Genomic DNA, 16075 nt, shown 5'->3' with positions numbered 1-16075 from the left:
CTTTGTAAGTGCATCTGATCCCCCTTCTCCTTACCACGGTGCTCCTGTTTTCCCACTTCCGTTTCTCTGCACTCGTGCCTGCCCCTCTCTTTAACAGGCACTCTGTTATTTGCAGGTGTTGAGTCCAACGTACAAACAACGGAATGAAGATTTCAGGAAACTCTTCAAGCAGCTTCCTGACACGGAGCGCCTCATCGTAGGTAAGGTCAGCCCCTCGGTGCAGCGCTCTGCTGTGCTGGCCTGTGGTTTGGGGAGGAAAGCCAGCGCACGTGCACGGAGCCTTTTCTTCTTCCAAGAGATTGCCACCAAAGAACAAGCCCGTTGTGTCTTTCTTCTGCACAGACGGAACCCCTCCCCATCATTTCTAATTCATTCATTTTGCTGCAGGGAGAGCGACACTGATTTGTATCGGCTACGGCTCTGTGCCCTCATGATTTGAGGAGTGTGTGTTCTTCCCCAAACCTGGCAGTGTGTTAGTGTTTGAGCTCTTTGTCATTTAGTCAGGGTCACATGTCTCAACGTGAGCTTCCCTTTTTTTCTGACATCCCCGATGCTCCTTAGTCACACACGACCGCCCTTCCCCTATCTGTTTAGGCTTTGCAGCTGATGAGTGCCTTGTGCATTGCATCTGTTCTTTCGTCTTATGTAACCGGTGATCTCATACCATGTCTCAGGCTGTTGAAAGATGCTCATCCTAGCAGAAGAATAGAAATTGTTTAGGATGCTTAAGCTGGGAGAGAAATGAACAGCGGCACTAGAAGGCAAAAAGGAAAAGACAGATTGGAATCTGGAAATAGTACATAGGGCGCTACAGAATGACCAGCAAGATCATCGGTCAGTAAGAGAGACTGCCTGTGACGTGTCCTTGCAGGGACTCATAACCGAGCGGACAGAGCAGCAGCTGTGGCTCTGTGGCTTCTGCCTTTGCCTTTGACTTTCTGCAGGATGGTGTCGAGTAGGTTCTTCTCGTCATGCTGCTGCTGATCCTCACCTTTAGGCTGTCCTGTCTCCTGGTTTTGGTGCTCCTAAATTATCATCTTTTTTCCACCCACAGATTACTCATGTGCTCTACAAAGAGACATTCTCCTGCAGGGCCGCCTCTACCTCTCTGAAAACTGGATCTGCTTTTACAGCAACATCTTCCGCTGGGAGACACTGGTAAGGCCGTCAGACTGCCGCACTGAGCGTGTGTTTTATGTCAGCATATTTGCTGACATTGCTTTAAAAGCACTCATTCTGTTGTCTTTCTCATCAGTGTCCCTCCTCACCTGTGTTCTTTTTCTGCCTTCCCCTCTCTGCACGGCTCTGACTGTAGCTGACGGTTCGCTTGAAGGATATCTGCTCGATGACCAAGGAAAAAACAGCACGGCTCATTCCTAACGCCATCCAAGTTTGCACTGACACTGAAAAGGTACATCCTTGAAGCCCCCAGCTCTGGGGCCACCCCTTATGGCTGTCAGGGGCAGGGCAATATAGGTGTGTTGTGGGATTTTTCCCAGCTGACGGCTCGTGCTGTTTGGGGCTTGGGAGGAGGCACCAAGGGCAAAGGGCTGGATGCAGAGCTGCTGCAGACTCTGGGCTTGAGCTGAGGCTGGTGCACGTGTAGCTCGTACGTGGGGTGTGGGCACAGGTAAGATATCTGGGTTGTATGGTAGCGCATCTCTAACAGAACTGTTTCTGTGCTCAGATGTGCTCCCTTGGGCGAGAGGCGTTCAGCCTCCCCGGGGGGACCCCGTGAGCTCCAGTCTGTGCCCAGGAACTGAGTGGCTGTGCTGTATGGCTTGCTGTGAACTGTAGCTGGAGAGTGATCCAAACAGGCTTGTCTTTTCTTCTTCCCTTTCTTGGGCCTTTTCAGAACTGATTTTTCTCTCCATTTCTTCCCATGCAGCACTTTTTTACTTCCTTTGGGGCTCGAGACAGGACGTACATGATGATGTTCAGACTCTGGCAGAATGCTCTCCTTGACAAGGTACAGAGAGCAGCACCTCCGTGGTGGGGTGGGTGAGAGGGAGGTGGTGAATATATGCAGAAGCATAATACCTGTGCCTAATGTATATGCATAAAAAGGCGTAGGGACAGTGAGCACGTGTATTCAGGCAGAGCAGGTCCGCAACTGCAGATGCAGTTCTCTCTTCTGGCATGGAATCTGTCTATGTACAGATATGTCTTGCACGTGCAGTAGATGCTGCTTTGCCTCTGCTGAGGTGTGGAAGCATGTGTCTCAGGAAGGAGGTTTTTCTGAGGTCCATAAACAGCCCAGAAGGAGGCAGTTCAAAATGCAACAGAACTAGCTCACTGCACAGGCACAGCTCTCGGTAAATCTGTGCTCCACAAGTGCAGAGTTGAAGATGGGACAGCAAAAGAGGGTGTGTTTAGGGCATCCCAAAACCAGATGAGAACAATGGTGGGTGTGGGATGCACTGGGTAAGGCTCAGTGGGTTGGATTTCAGAATGAAGCAGGGATGTGCACCTGCTATGCCAGAGGCCCCATATATCCTATATTTGATCTGAGTATCTGTTCCACAGTCCATTGAGGATTTCTGGCTTCACTGAGGGAGTAGCACTGAACTGATCTTACAGTGCTACTAGCATTTCGATATATGCTGGCTTGAGTTCATACCATATGGGAATGCTTAAGTAATCAAGCACCCAGAATACCCTGTCCTGAAGATCAGGATAGTATTTAGTATGCAAAAGGATCGCTTTGCATTGGGCAGCTTGTGTTGCTACCATATGCTGTAATTTGATCAGCCTTTTGAAGTTCCTAACAAAATTCAGTGCCCTTGCTTTCAAGGTCAAAGCAAACGGGGACAGAGACATGGAGTGATAAAGGCAGGAAGCGCTTCCAGAGCTCTTATTTCCAAATGTAGGATCCATGCCTGGCAGGAGGGAGGGAGAAAGAGCCCAGGCTGGTTTTCCTGATAAGACCTGTGAATTAGAGTACATGTGGGAAGAAGGTGAAAGAGAGTTAGACATTTTTCTGGATAAAAGTTTCTCATTAGAGGTTTTTTCCCCATGCTTTTGATTGCTACTGGTGGGAGCTAGATTGAAAATTTCCTGCCTTATCCCATGCAGTAACTATGGGAAGAAATAAGCCAGCAACTCAGAAAACGTTCACGAGATTTGTTTTTCTTCATTACCAAGAAATCTTTGTTATTGCTCGTAATTTCCTCATGGGGAAAAATCCGTCCCCTTTCATCCCTGTACCCATATTTAAATCACACGTTCTGCTCCATTTCTTAAGACCCTCAGAACGCAGTCATATGGCGATCAACTGACCTGCATCTCACAAAAGCTGTGCTTTTGTGAACAGTCTTGATAATTTATTTTCTCTTGTTAGCTGGAACGATATAAAAGCTTTTCACAATAGTATCTGGCGAAACAAACTCTTTTTGATTTTGAACTGTAGCAGGAAATGTTTTTCTTTGTTGCTGTTTTAGATCGTTTTCCCTGTAGCTGTAGTTCTCTAGGCAGCTTTAATTTAAACAAACTTGGAGGGAAAAATGCAATCCACCCTGAAGCATCACTGGAATTCAGAGGTGAGCCCATCAGAAGACTCTCACCTTCCATCAGGGGCTGGATCAGAATCTCTCATTTCTCCTTTTAGGGCAAGTCGTTCCAAAAACTCATTCTATTTTAGCATTCTTAGGTGAAAATGTGTGCTGTTCTCTGTTCCCTCTTTCAGCCTCTCTGTCCAAAGGAGCTCTGGCACTTTGTCCACCAGTGTTACGGGAACGAGCTGGGTCTGACCAGTGATGATGAAGACTACGTGCCTCCTGACGATGACTTCAACACAATGGGGTGAGTGAGGAGGAGTAAAATCTGTGATGAAGAAAAGCTGGCCTCAGGAAAGCAGGAGTCCTGATAGATTGCATACCCCAAACTGCTGCTTTTCCCTGGTGAGATAATTCTGGGCTCTGGCCAGGTGTTTGCCCTTAAATGTGTAGTGCCTGAAAAGCTGAAAGCGCTCTGTTTCCTCATGGAGGTTGGTAGGGACTGAAATGCCTGCCTGTCTACTTGCTGAGCTGGATGAGCAGTTCAGTAGATACCAAAGCATCCCAGCCACAAGGCCAGTTGGTGTGTTACATGGTCAGAAAATGCCGATGCTTGTCAGTCTGTGTATGAAAACTTGAAAAGTTTGGGCTTGATCTTCCCTGCACTGTTTTTTTTTTGCTCAGACTGGAAACTTCATAGAAATATTCTTACTTGCTCTGTGTGTCCAGCTGTAGCTGTACTGAGAGGGGTAAACATAAAAACCTGTGTTCTCTGTGGCGTCTCAGCTACTGTGAAGAAATCCCCGTGGAAGAGAATGAAGTCAACGACAGCTCCTCAAAAAGCAGCATGGAGGCCAAGCCAGAAGCTAGCCCTCAGCTGCCAAAGAAATCCGTCACTGCCAGCACGTTGACATCCACGGGCAGCAGTGAGGCGCCAGCATCGGTGAGTGTTCTTCCTCCGTTGCAGTGGGAGCCGGGATCTTTTTCTCTGGGATCCAGCTGGGAGTGAATGTAGGAGGGAACTGTTTACCCCGCGGCTCCTCTTCCACGGCAGCTGACCGCAGCCCTCGAGTCAATGATATCTGTGAGCTGGGGCATCTGCCCAAGAAAAAGTGAGCAAAGCGTGCCTGTCCCAAAAGCCAGTAAACCGGGACTGTCAGCAACGAGGGCATTTTCCTTTCTGTACTTTTAAATGAAAAGAAATAGAGTGTTGGAGATAAGAGTTATAATTTCTTCTCTGCCTTCAGTTACCCCCTGGGAAGCAGCGTGTGCCCTCACAGTGTCATGGCAGAGCACGCCTTCTTTAGATGTAACCTCAGATTTTCCTCGCTGTACAGGGCTTGTTTGGGGCCAAAACCAGTATTGTTTGTGTGTTTCTGAACAAACAAAAAGCCTCGTGCGTGTCCCAAGCTTGAGCTGTATGTGGTTCTTGGAGGAAGTGATCTCATGTGCCCGTGTGTTTGACAAACACCATATGGTAACCTTCCTCCTCTCTATATGATTTAATTTCCAGACATGTCAAGACCAAATGTTCAAAGATATGGAAATGGGCCCACAGATGTAAAGTTTTCAGAAATAACCCCCAATTTCCAGGTGCTCGTTGTTTCCTCATTGTGCTCTCTCCTTTCTGCAGTTTGATGGAGTGCTACCAGAAGAGGAGGAGGCAGTGGCAGAGAGTCCTGTGGAAAAAGACCTTGGCATTGCAAACATCATGGGAGAGAAGATAGAGATCATCGGCCCCGTGAACTCCCCTTCCCTAGACTTCAACGACAACGAAGACATTCCCACTGAGCTCAGTGACTCCTCGGAGACCCATGATGAAGGTATGCGGGGAAGGGCTGTTCCATCCATGTTGTTTTCAGCCTTCTCCTGTCCCTTCCAATGAACGACTGGAGTGGCAAATGTTTGATCCTTTTCTGGACCCTAAGAGTTCAGAAGATGCAAAGAATTCCCATCCTGGGCTGCAGAAGGCGAATGTGTGGGGTATTTGGGAGGAAGCCCCTAAAATAAGCTGTGTAGTTAGTTACCCCTTCTGACCTTCCAAATGTCCTGGGATCAGTGGAGGAAAAGGGTTCGAAGTACCTCCTTTGGGTTTCTTCTTCACAAAGTGAAATACAAGGTTCTGGCACTGTGAGCACAGCCTCTGATACTGGCGCAGAGGATCACGGCTGGGGCTTGCGGTCCTCTTTCCCCACAGGGGAAGTCCAAGCCTTTTACGAGGATCTGAACGGCCGTCAGTATGTGAATGAAGTGTTCAACTTCAGCGTAGACAAACTGTACGACTTGCTTTTCACGGACTCCCAGTTCCAGAGGGACTTCATGGAGCAGCGGCGGTTCTCTGGTAAGCTGCTGCTGGCAGAGCCTGGTCACTGACGGAGTGGACGATGCAGAGGGTGTCCCTTGGCGTGCTGTAGTCCGCCTTTCCCTCTAACTGTGGGTTTGCTAAAGAGGATATGTCCCTAGCCTCTCCCCCTTTCCCTGCACATTTAGTACAGGAGACCTTTCTTTCACGCTCCGTCGAGCTCTAGTGCTTCTGGAACCAGGCTCTCCAAGGGGAAGGAGATCCCGTCCTGAGCATGGTTATATGGCTGTGCCTTTCCCTAGGGAACTGAGATCCCTCTCCAATTACTTGAATGGAATATTGTTTTGTCCTCTCAGATATTATCTTTCATCCCTGGAAGAAGGAAGAAAATGGCAATCAGACCAGAGTGATCCTCTATACCATTACCCTCACCAACCCTCTGGCCCCCAAAACTGCCACTGTCACTGAGACGCAGGTATGTGGAAGGGGAGCAGGAGTGTAATGCTTTGTAGAAACAGATCTGTGATTTATTTTCTTGTCTTGGGCATGCTGCTCTGCATGTTTTCATTCTCCCTGCCCAGTTTCCTTTACACGTTTTTCTTGTATTAGCTTGCTGCCCAGTATCGCTGCAGACGTGGATAGCTGATCTTACACTCGCACGGGATTGCATTGCAAGGAAAGAACCATATATTTTCCAACAAAAGCAGATGAGTTTGTAAACAAGCCAGCACATTCTAACAACTGTGTTTGTCACCCATACTGGTGTTTTTTGAGCTGCTGTCAGTCCGGCAGATGTTATTCATGAGCAGGGCACAAGAAAGTCAGACACTGTCTGGCCAGTCCTTCTCACAGCTCTACAGAGAGGTGTCCAGGCTTTTTTATTACTGGTGGGGACAACTAGATGACCTGTTTAAAAAGGTACAAAATGGGAGCATCGGCAATGTGCTGGGAATAGCCAAGCTGGCTGTATCTAGTAGGTGCTGCAGCTGGAGAGGGAGGACAAGCCTCCTTCTGTGTCCAGAGATAACGTTCAAGTGGCCAAAGGTAAATACTGAGAGTTAGCTTGAGGGAAAGTAAGAGGGAGCCAAGAAAAGATGGGATGTCTGAGCATTGCATTTCAGGGAGAGGAGAATCCCAGCAGCAAGGTGTACCTTGTAATGATGGGATGAAGCGTGCTGGTCAGAAGTGAAGACTGTGCAGGGAAGACAAGAGAAAGAAAAGCAAAGCAATGGGGAAACAGCACGCTTTCAGGTGAGGAAGGACACAGCCTGTTTTGGTGTATGGCTCTGCAGTTAACTGTCTGTCCCCTTGGTAAGGTTTGTTCTGGGGCAAAGAAAGCAGCAAATCAGAAGCACTTAAAGGATGCAATCGCAGAATAATTTATGCTAGAAAGGACCTCTGCTCAAAGCAGGGCCAAAGCAAGATTTTAGAACAGGTTGCTCCCTGACAAGCCAGACATCAGTGTAGTGAGAAGAGGTGACACTTGCAGGGGTTCCAGAGAACGGATCCTCAGGTGGCACTGCAGGTAACTACGTGTGTGAGACAAGGTGCTGGAGGTTGAGCTGCTGGAACCGAATGTGCCTTTTGAGATATACCCTTGGGAAACATCTGAGTGAAACACTTGGTTTCCTCAAGTATGCCTTCCCTTAAAGGTGAGCTGTTCGTGCAGAGCTGGGGCTTGGGCATGGGTGTGGTCTCTGAGCCACGGCAGAGCTGTTTCTGTATGGTGCTGGTGAAGGTGTCGGTCCATCAACGCCGTGTTCTAACCAGACTAATAGTTGCCTTGCATGCTGTCTTTTATGCAGACAATGTACAAAGCCAGCCAAGAAAGCGAGTGCTATGTCATAGATGCAGAGGTGCTAACTCACGACGTTCCCTACCATGATTATTTCTACACCATTAACCGCTACACGTTGACTCGTGTTGCCAGAAACAAAAGCCGACTCAGGTACACTTCTGTGGGGGATAACGAGCTTTGCTGACGAGCAGAAGTCACCTTTGGGTGGGAGTTCTGCTGTTAGGTCTGCTAGGAGGGGTTGGGGAGAACTTGGCTTTATTTCTTTGTCCCATTGCCAGAACAGAGTTACTGTAGGGGCAGCTGCCTGCTGCGGTGACAACTCCTGCGATGAGGAGGAGTTAGAGCTGGCTCAGGGAGAGGATTTACAGAGTTTTCTTGCTCCCTTGTTGGAAGCAGTGGTTTGTACGCCAGTTGTCACACACAGTCAACTACATGTGATAAGCAACAGGACATACTTCTAGGGACTGTGCCCCTGAGATGCACATGGGGGGACAAACAGAGGAATTTGGTACCGGGCAAAGCTGTAGGCTTGTGTGTTTGCCTTCGATAAGTAATTTAAATGTCTGCCTGCCACATGGCTGAAGGTCTCGGGAGTCCTCTTGGGGGAGGCTCTGAGGTTTTCCTGGCACTGCCTTTGGAAGGACTTCTCATGCAGTGCTTCTCCTCGAGAAACACGAAGGGCTGAGACCATTCCAGAAATAACAGTGTGCATGGTTATTTTTTGCATTTACACTGACAAAGGATTGTGAGTTGACATCGCCTGCAGGAAGCAAAATTGGGAGAATGACTTTCCTTTCTTCACACAGGGTTTCCACAGAGTTACGTTACAGGAAACAGCCCTGGGGGCTGGTGAAATCCTTCATCGAGAAGAACTTTTGGAGTGGCCTAGAAGATTATTTCCGTCATTTGGGTAAGAGTGGCTGTGGTAATGTCCCACAAACCGTGGTGCCTGCCATAGTCGATGCATGCCTCCCTGCACAGCGTGGTACCAGCTGCCAGCCCACTGGGGATCAGACCTCGCAGAGGCTTATAAATGGGGCCAGCCAAAGGTATTGCCACAGCACGGGCAGCACTTGCTGGAATTAATCACGTCATCAAATCCAGCTCTCTGGCAGGAGCGCAGGCAGTCTGGGGTCAGAGTTTGGTAAAAGGTGTGTCGTGTGTCCTCTGGCATGGGCCCCTTAGACCCTGACAGCTTGTTTGGCCCAGCAGCTGTGCCTTTAGAGGGCTTACGTCGGTATCTCTGCAAGGGCAGTGCCGCTTCTATTAAATGCTTTCCCTTGCTGTCTCTGCAGAGAGCGAACTGACCAAAACGGAGAGCACGTACCTGGCCGAGGTCCACAGACAATCCCCCAAAGAGAAGGTGAGCAAGCAATCGACCGTGCGCCGGAGGAAACGGGCCCATGCCCATCTGCGGGTGCCACACTTGGAGGAGGTGCTGAGCCCCGTCACCACCCCCACGGATGAGGAGGTTGCACATCGAATCAAGCACGTGGCAGGTAAGGAACTGCAGACCCCTCGTGCCTGGGGATGGAGAGCTGGGTACCTCTGGAGAAAAACTGGAGCTTTGCTGGCGGAGGGTTAACGGGAATAGGGGCCGGGGCTTTCCAGGGCAGGGAGGGTGCATTGAGATTGTTTGAGATGGAGGGTTGGGCAGAGGGAAAAGGGTTGTCTCCCCCTTTGGACAGCTTTTCCTAGCCTAAACCTATCTATCTCCTCAGGTTCCACTCAGACACGGCACATCCCCGAGGAGAGCCCCAGCGGCTTCCACCTGCAGAGTGTCTCCAAGGTGCTCCTGGTCATCAGTTTTGTGTAAGTGATTTTTTTTTTTGCTTTCCCTCACAATTAGCCTTTAACAACTTCGGTCCTTTTGTGTTTCTGGCATTCTGTGCTCCCCTGTGCCAGTTTTTTCTCTCTCATATTCCTCTCTGGTCACAAACTTTGCGCTGCACGGAAGAGAGAAAAGCGGTAACAGGCAGAAAATAATTAAAATTTCCCCCAAATCAGCTGTTTTGTCTGGCTTGATCCCAGCTTTTGCCAGTACTTAGCTGGCCACTCATCTGGCTCTGTAGGTTCTGGATCTGATTTTATCAAAGCCCCTCCTTTCCCCTCAGTTTTGACCTTGTTTTAACCAAACACAAGCTTTGCAGACTGCATGTTTCTGGGAGTCTTAAATGCAGGGCAGCTATGCTGTCTGGGATAGAAGCAGGGTGAGGGGCAGCTGTGCAAGGAGGGTGGAGTCAGTGCTTAGAAGAAATCCAACAAGTAGAAATAGTCTGTTTTGTTTTTGTTTTATTTATTTATTTATTTATTTTTATTTCAGGGACTCAGTTTAGAGAGATTCAATGACATCTAGAAACTGTGGGATTTTTTTAAATTTAAAATAAGTAATTTAATGTAATCTGCTGACAAACTAGCTGTTGAAAGATGACTGTACGAAGCTCTCTGGGAGTTACTGTGCTATCGCAGCAAGGCTCAGTGTATGTCAGGAGTCGGTCTATTACTTCTTCCCTCTGGTCTGGCAAAACCTCTCCAGGGCTGGTCCTGGGCAGCAATTTTAATGAGATACCATCGCAGCAAGAGGCTTGTTTAGAGACAGTTTCTCCAAAATAAGGGTAGGAATACATGAAGCAAGGAGAGATTGGCATGATTTCACCAGCTCAGCAGCAAGAACTGTGTTTGGTTTGGGTCTGTTTTCTGCCAGCATCTTTCACGGTTGCTGGTCTTGGACTCGGCTGGATGTGTGCTGACAGTGAGCCGGGTGTGGGCTCAGCCTTTATGCCTAAGCCCAGGCGTATTTGCTGTTTCTCTGCCTCTGGGGCTGATGGTAGCTTTCATGTGTTAGTGCTGGGCAGGTGCTGTGAAGCGGTGCAGCCTAAAGGAGCAATCCCAATCCACGGCGGGTTTTTGTCGTCACTTAGGGAAAAGGAGCATACTGCTAACCCTGGAGAAACAGCAGAACTTGGGCTCATTCTTTTCTTAAGCTCCACCTACCTTTTGGTGAGGTGGGAAGAAGCTGAGATTTGTGGACTCAGGTTGCTTTTCAAATTGAGCTCCTTTCTGCATTTCCTTTTCCCGGTGGGGCTAAAGCCTGCAGAGGTGTGCAGCAGCAACCCAGCTGGCTGCTGTAATGGTAAGGAAGGTAATGTAAAATAATGTAAGGATGAGAAGATAGATACCCTCGTGCTATCTTCTGCATCTAGACAGGTGAGATGCAATGCAAACTTTGGGTAGGAAGGCACAAAAGCTTTAGGACCATCTCTCCTGACAGCTAGCTTGGCTTTGGTCAGGGAGCCCTCCATAATGTGTTCAGAGTATTCTTCTGCCCAGCTGCCATCCACCTGACTGAACTGGGCGATAGCGGGCCATTCTTCCAGCAAGATAGCTGCACTATTCAGAGACAGGCACGAGCGTGGTGTTTTGGAACCTGTTCCCTGAGTGTGGCTGGCAGGAGGAGCAGTAACACCCATGCGTGGTGGTGCAAGAGGAGCGGCACGGTATCTGGTCCAGGCACTGGTTTGCAGGCTGCCCTGCCTGCGGTGGTGTTCCCATCGCCGGGTGCAGTAGGAGTGGTAAGGCTGGATGCCTGCAGGCTGCAACATGCATTTATGTGTCAGACAGTGCCCTGCACGGGCACGCTTTGGGCTTGTCCACCCCGCACAGCTCATCTTTTTGCTGAGCGACTTTCACCATTAGTTGCAGGCACACAGTTATTTGTCAGTGCTTCTTGCCCCTCTTCCCACTGTTCCTTACTTCCCTCCTCACCCCCCTATATCTCCTGCACTATGAACCCTCTCCGCTCAGCCCGGTTTCTCCTGTTCTCTGTCAGTCTGTTTCTAACCTGCAACTACTCCGTCTTTTCTCTTCCCTGCTCCCATTAGGATCTGTTTCAGGTACCGTCTCTCTCTTTTTTTACCTCTTTACTCTCCTGTTTCCCTCCCTTTCTCTGCATTCAGCACGCTCACTCACCCAGCCTGCTCTGTCTGATCTGTCCTCCCTGTCTTTCTGTCTGTCCCACTTGCACATTTCTCCCACGAGGTGGAGTTTTGGATTTTGATCACCTGGCCCTTACTCAGGTGAAGTTCCCACTCACATACAGCGTGGATCTGAACCCCAGACACCTTCTGAAAGCCTTGGGCGTTTTCCCAGGTGTGATTGCCAGGCAATGGGCTATGAAGTGCTCCCAGTAAACTGTCTGTTTCCTTTATTTCCAGTCTGGTGCTGCTGGTCATTCTCAATATGATGCTGTTCTACAAACTCTGGATGTTGGAATATACTACGCAGACGCTCACGGCATGGCAGGGCTTGCGGCTACAGGAAAGGTACTGTCACACCTGCTTTGTCTTTCTCTTTGTGTGTGTTTTCTGTGTATGTTAGAAGCTTTCCCAGAACACCAAAGCCCTGGGCTCTCTTGTAGATTGCTTCCTTTCTGTGTAAAATAGATGAAGCAGGTAGTCAGCTGAAGCTGTGGGGCCATCAGTATTTCCAGATCAGGATTTTCCAGGACAGCGAGTTGAGGCAACCTCTGCTTCTCCCCAGCATCCCATCTAACATAGAGGATGCTGTACAAATCCTGGCCCAAGGTTGTCACCACCCCTTCTTTGACGGCTCTGTATGAAAGGCAGCGTCTTAGAAGGAACCTTTATACTCAGAGGAGAATTTGAGGCTGACACACACACACACTCAACTGCTAGATAAGGGTTTGAGTCCAGATACTGGCAAGTTGTTAGGGCATGGGAGGAAGAGAGAGATCACTGGGAGGACACAGCTTCTTAACAACCTAAGTGTTTTCTGGCAGTATTAGGTGGTAAGCAGTGAAGTGTGATTGCAGGCTGACTTAGTTTCTTTAATAATTGGTAGCGTGGAACCCTGTCCGAGGCTTTTTGGACATCCTATTTCAGTCTAGTGGCCACTTAGTGTGTACTGAGATGTACAGAGCTTTAGGCTGTATGGCAGCACAGCAGCATTTCCCCATTTCCTTTTGCAGAAAGCACACTGACAGCCTCCAACCAGACTGAATTTATTGTTGGGGTCAGTCTTTATTATATAGACTCCCCCATCTTGTCTAGGGTCAAAGGCGGACCTGCCAGCCTACGTTTCCCAGGAAGCGCTCCAGAGCACCTTTATGTAGATGGCTTTTACAGTGGTGCCCTGCTGTCTCACTTGTTTGTAATGACAGCCAGCAATTTTGTGTTTTGAATGCCTCTGACATTTTTAGGTTACTGCTTTTTTTTTATGTACATAAATACTAGGTATCCTGCCTGAACAGTCTCTATTTTTAGAGGTTGAGAACATCCCCAGTCCACTTTGCTGAGGTGTTTTTGTCCCCTTTCTGACTGTACTTTCGTGCAGTCACAGTTGTTCCCTTGCTGAGGTGGGTTTGACTTTGAGAATCCATAGCCACAGGCTACCATTGTGATAACTTGTGATAATTTTTTTTTTTTTTTGCATGTTTGATTTGTCTTATGTTGCAGGCTTTCACATTTTTCCTCATTAGGGAAGGGAATTACCATTTTCCCCATAATAGCACTGCTACTTTCCCATGGATATATACATTAATTGATTTTGCTTTATCTTCCTCTGGCACTCTTGCTATTTATTTGGACCACTACAACATAGTATTTAAGTACAGGGCTTACATAGTGTTTCTATGTTTCTTGTGATGTGCATGTACAGGAATTCTATGGGTAGCTCTATTCCCCCCGCTCCTGCACAGGTACCTTCATTGTGCTGCAACAGTGATTGCTGTGGAAGTGCACTGAACCCATCAGCTGGATCAAAAGCTGCACATGCCCAGAAGTGTTCAGTTTGAGACTCCAAAAACTTTTTTTTTTTTTCCCCATATCTGTTTCTACTGAGACTTAAGTTCTCTGGGGGCAGGGGCAGTCAGCAGTCCCCCAGGAGAAGTGTGCCAATCCTCAGGTTGTAACCTCTCCACTTAGACAAGGAAAGCAGTCTTTATTAGGAAGCAGAGTGTTATTTATTAGCAAATAGGATGACTGACCATGGGGAGTGGGTTCATTTTTTAAATGGTGGTGGTGTTTTATTGTCATGCTTAATTAACATTTCTTTGTTTCATCTCCAGGTCTGGAGCCAGCTGAGCAGGACAGCTGCAGGCACTCACACACAGATGGGAGGAGCACCAGGACTGGCTGCCCACAGCTGCCACTCAAGGCCACGTGATGGGCCCAGGCAGGTGCCATTGGTCAGCCTGCTGAGGAGGTGGAGCTTGGCTGGGCCAAGGCGAGGATAAATCCCAGTGGAGGAGAGCGATGGGGAGCGGAGAACAGGGCAGTTAGCAAGGGCAGTGAGTGGCAGCGGCACCCCACGCTGCCCGTTTGCTAAGGTAAGAAGGGAACAAGTTAGACCATGGCATTACATTGCCAGGAGGAACTTACCCAGGGAGTGAGTTCTTAGCTGCAGATGAGCTTTCACCATCAGGGACTTCCGAAAAGGAAGCTTGAAAATCTCTGCTGTAGCTTGAGAGGAGGGATCCAGCTACGTTAGAAAGTAGCAGAGCCCAAAGAGGCAAGTAGGAAAGACTTTCGTCAACATTAGAAGCCAAGAAAAACTTATTAGCTGTCTTAAAAGTAGTAGAGCCCAAAGAGGTAAGTAGAAGACAAAGTAGGAAAGACTTTCAGTTGTGTTAGAAACCAGGAAAAACTTATTTATCTTAAAAGTAGCAAGACTGGGCTATCTTAAGTGTTTTTAGAGCCATCCCTGTCAGGAGAAACGGGCAGCGTGGGGTGCTGCTGCCGCTCACTGCCCTTGCGAACTGCCTTGCTAACTGCCCTGTTCTCCCATCACTACGCTCCTGCTATCGCTCTCCTCCACCGGGATTTATCCTCGCCTTGGCCCAGCCAAGCTCCACCTCCTCAGCAGGCTGACCAATGGCACCTGCCTGGGCCCATCACGTGGCCTTGAGTGGCAGCTGTGGGCAGCCAGTCCTGGTGCTCCTCCCATCAGTGTGTTGAGTGCCTGCAGCTGTCCTGATGCTGCTCCACTCAGCAGCCTCCAGCCCTGTTCTGGAGGATTCATTGGGCCTCAAGGGAGGGGATTGATACCTGCCAGTGAAAAGAGAGCCAGTGCTGCAGTTACTCCTCATAAAGAGAAAGCCTTGTATTAAATAAAGACTGACACAGCATGTCTAATAAAAACGAAACACAGAAGCTGCACAGGGTTCCCTGTCCCACAACGTGACATTGCTCCCCATCCATGGCCATGGTGCCATCTTTCAGTACAGATGTGTCCCAAGCACTGAGAGCACACTGCCTCTGTCCCCACCTTCCCCTCTGGCAAATGAGCCTTTGGTTCCACCCACGTTACAACATCACCTGTGCAAAAGGCACATCTTTCTTTGCTATTTATTAATTAATTACCATGGTTAAGACAGAGTAACATTGGTGTCCAATGTAAGAAACTCCTAAGCACATTGAAATATACTTTTGCTGAAGAAAACCTGTCCCTTTAGGGTGAAAACAATTAAACAGAAACGGATACAATCTACACACCCCCTCCCAATCCACTCTGCTCCCCTTTGACTTCAGTTTCCCTAGATTCACTCTTGCTCCTATTCTGCCTGACAGGTTACCCCAGTCTCAGACAGAATGGGCCCAGTTACTAGAATCTCAGCAGAAGTATCATGACTCAGAGCTACAAAAATGGCGTGAGATCATCAAATCCTCGGTGATGCTTCTAGACCAGGTGAGACCGCACGGCCACTTAGCGCTGTGATGAGAGGGTCACTGTGTCCTTCCTGCCAGCCACCCACTCGCAATCCTTCAGCCTTGCCTGGTTCATTGTAGTCCGTCAGGTGCGTCACCTCCGCTGTGTCTCCCGCCGTAGAGATGGGCAGCAGGTCCCAAGGGCCATTCGCAGATATGGCTGCAGCTTCTCCATCACCTCATGGGGTCCACACATGTCAAGGAGAGAATTCTGCAGGGCAAAAAAAACCTTCTATTACCACATCTTTTATCTAGTCTCTGGCATCCCAGTTTGTAAAGGAAACATTTTAGCACAATCCTTGGTTCATACGTAGGTTGTGTGGACAAAGGGGACACACTCTGCTTGGGTCCTTGATAGCACAAAGCCAAGGTTTTGGTATCCGCTGCGTAAAGAGCCGGCTGAGCACCAGGCTGCTTACAACAGAGTCCATAAATGAAAGCTGCTCACCCCTATGGAGAGAGCTGCTCGCCCCTTCTCTGTTATCTTGGAGAATGGTCCCTCACAGGCTCCCATCTTCTCAGTCCCCATTTGTACATCCTGGTCCTGACGCCCCTCTCCCAAAACCCAGATGATTACGGTATCAATTCTTTACGTGGAAGGAGGAGGCATCAATGGGGAAGGAAATCCCGAAGCGCTCTCACCTCTAGGGTAGCATCACAGTGGAGAAATTTCTTGTCTTGCAGATGAAGGATTCACTAATAAATCTTCAGAATGGCATCGGATCCCGGGACTTCGGGTCAGATCCAGAGGAGAAAC

At 48.8% G+C, this 16075-nt stretch overlaps 1 protein-coding gene across 1 annotated transcript in view; it reads left to right on the top strand.

Annotated features, from left to right (window-relative positions):
• Window positions 1-16071, top strand: part of GRAMD1B (GRAM domain containing 1B) — a gene marked incomplete at its 3' end in the record, with an annotated part of 31649 nt that extends 15578 nt beyond the window's left edge. The window contains exons 3-18 of the mRNA XM_010083379.1: window positions 116-200; window positions 1055-1158; window positions 1316-1411; window positions 1889-1969; window positions 3686-3801; window positions 4281-4437; window positions 5128-5317; window positions 5692-5835; window positions 6153-6271; window positions 7602-7744; window positions 8401-8504; window positions 8890-9093; window positions 9316-9406; window positions 11809-11916; window positions 15181-15298; window positions 16003-16071. Of these exons, the coding sequence (XP_010081681.1) occupies window positions 116-200; window positions 1055-1158; window positions 1316-1411; window positions 1889-1969; window positions 3686-3801; window positions 4281-4437; window positions 5128-5317; window positions 5692-5835; window positions 6153-6271; window positions 7602-7744; window positions 8401-8504; window positions 8890-9093; window positions 9316-9406; window positions 11809-11916; window positions 15181-15298; window positions 16003-16071 (1929 nt within the window). The remainder of the gene's footprint in view (window positions 1-115; window positions 201-1054; window positions 1159-1315; window positions 1412-1888; window positions 1970-3685; window positions 3802-4280; window positions 4438-5127; window positions 5318-5691; window positions 5836-6152; window positions 6272-7601; window positions 7745-8400; window positions 8505-8889; window positions 9094-9315; window positions 9407-11808; window positions 11917-15180; window positions 15299-16002) is intronic.
• Between the last annotated feature and the right edge of the window lie 4 nt (window positions 16072-16075).

Source organism: Pterocles gutturalis, unplaced genomic scaffold (assembly GCF_000699245.1).
Source record: "Pterocles gutturalis isolate BGI_N339 unplaced genomic scaffold, ASM69924v1 scaffold39045, whole genome shotgun sequence".
NCBI lineage: Eukaryota > Metazoa > Chordata > Aves > Pterocliformes > Pteroclidae > Pterocles > Pterocles gutturalis.
This window is presented reverse-complemented; position numbering and strand designations above follow the sequence as displayed.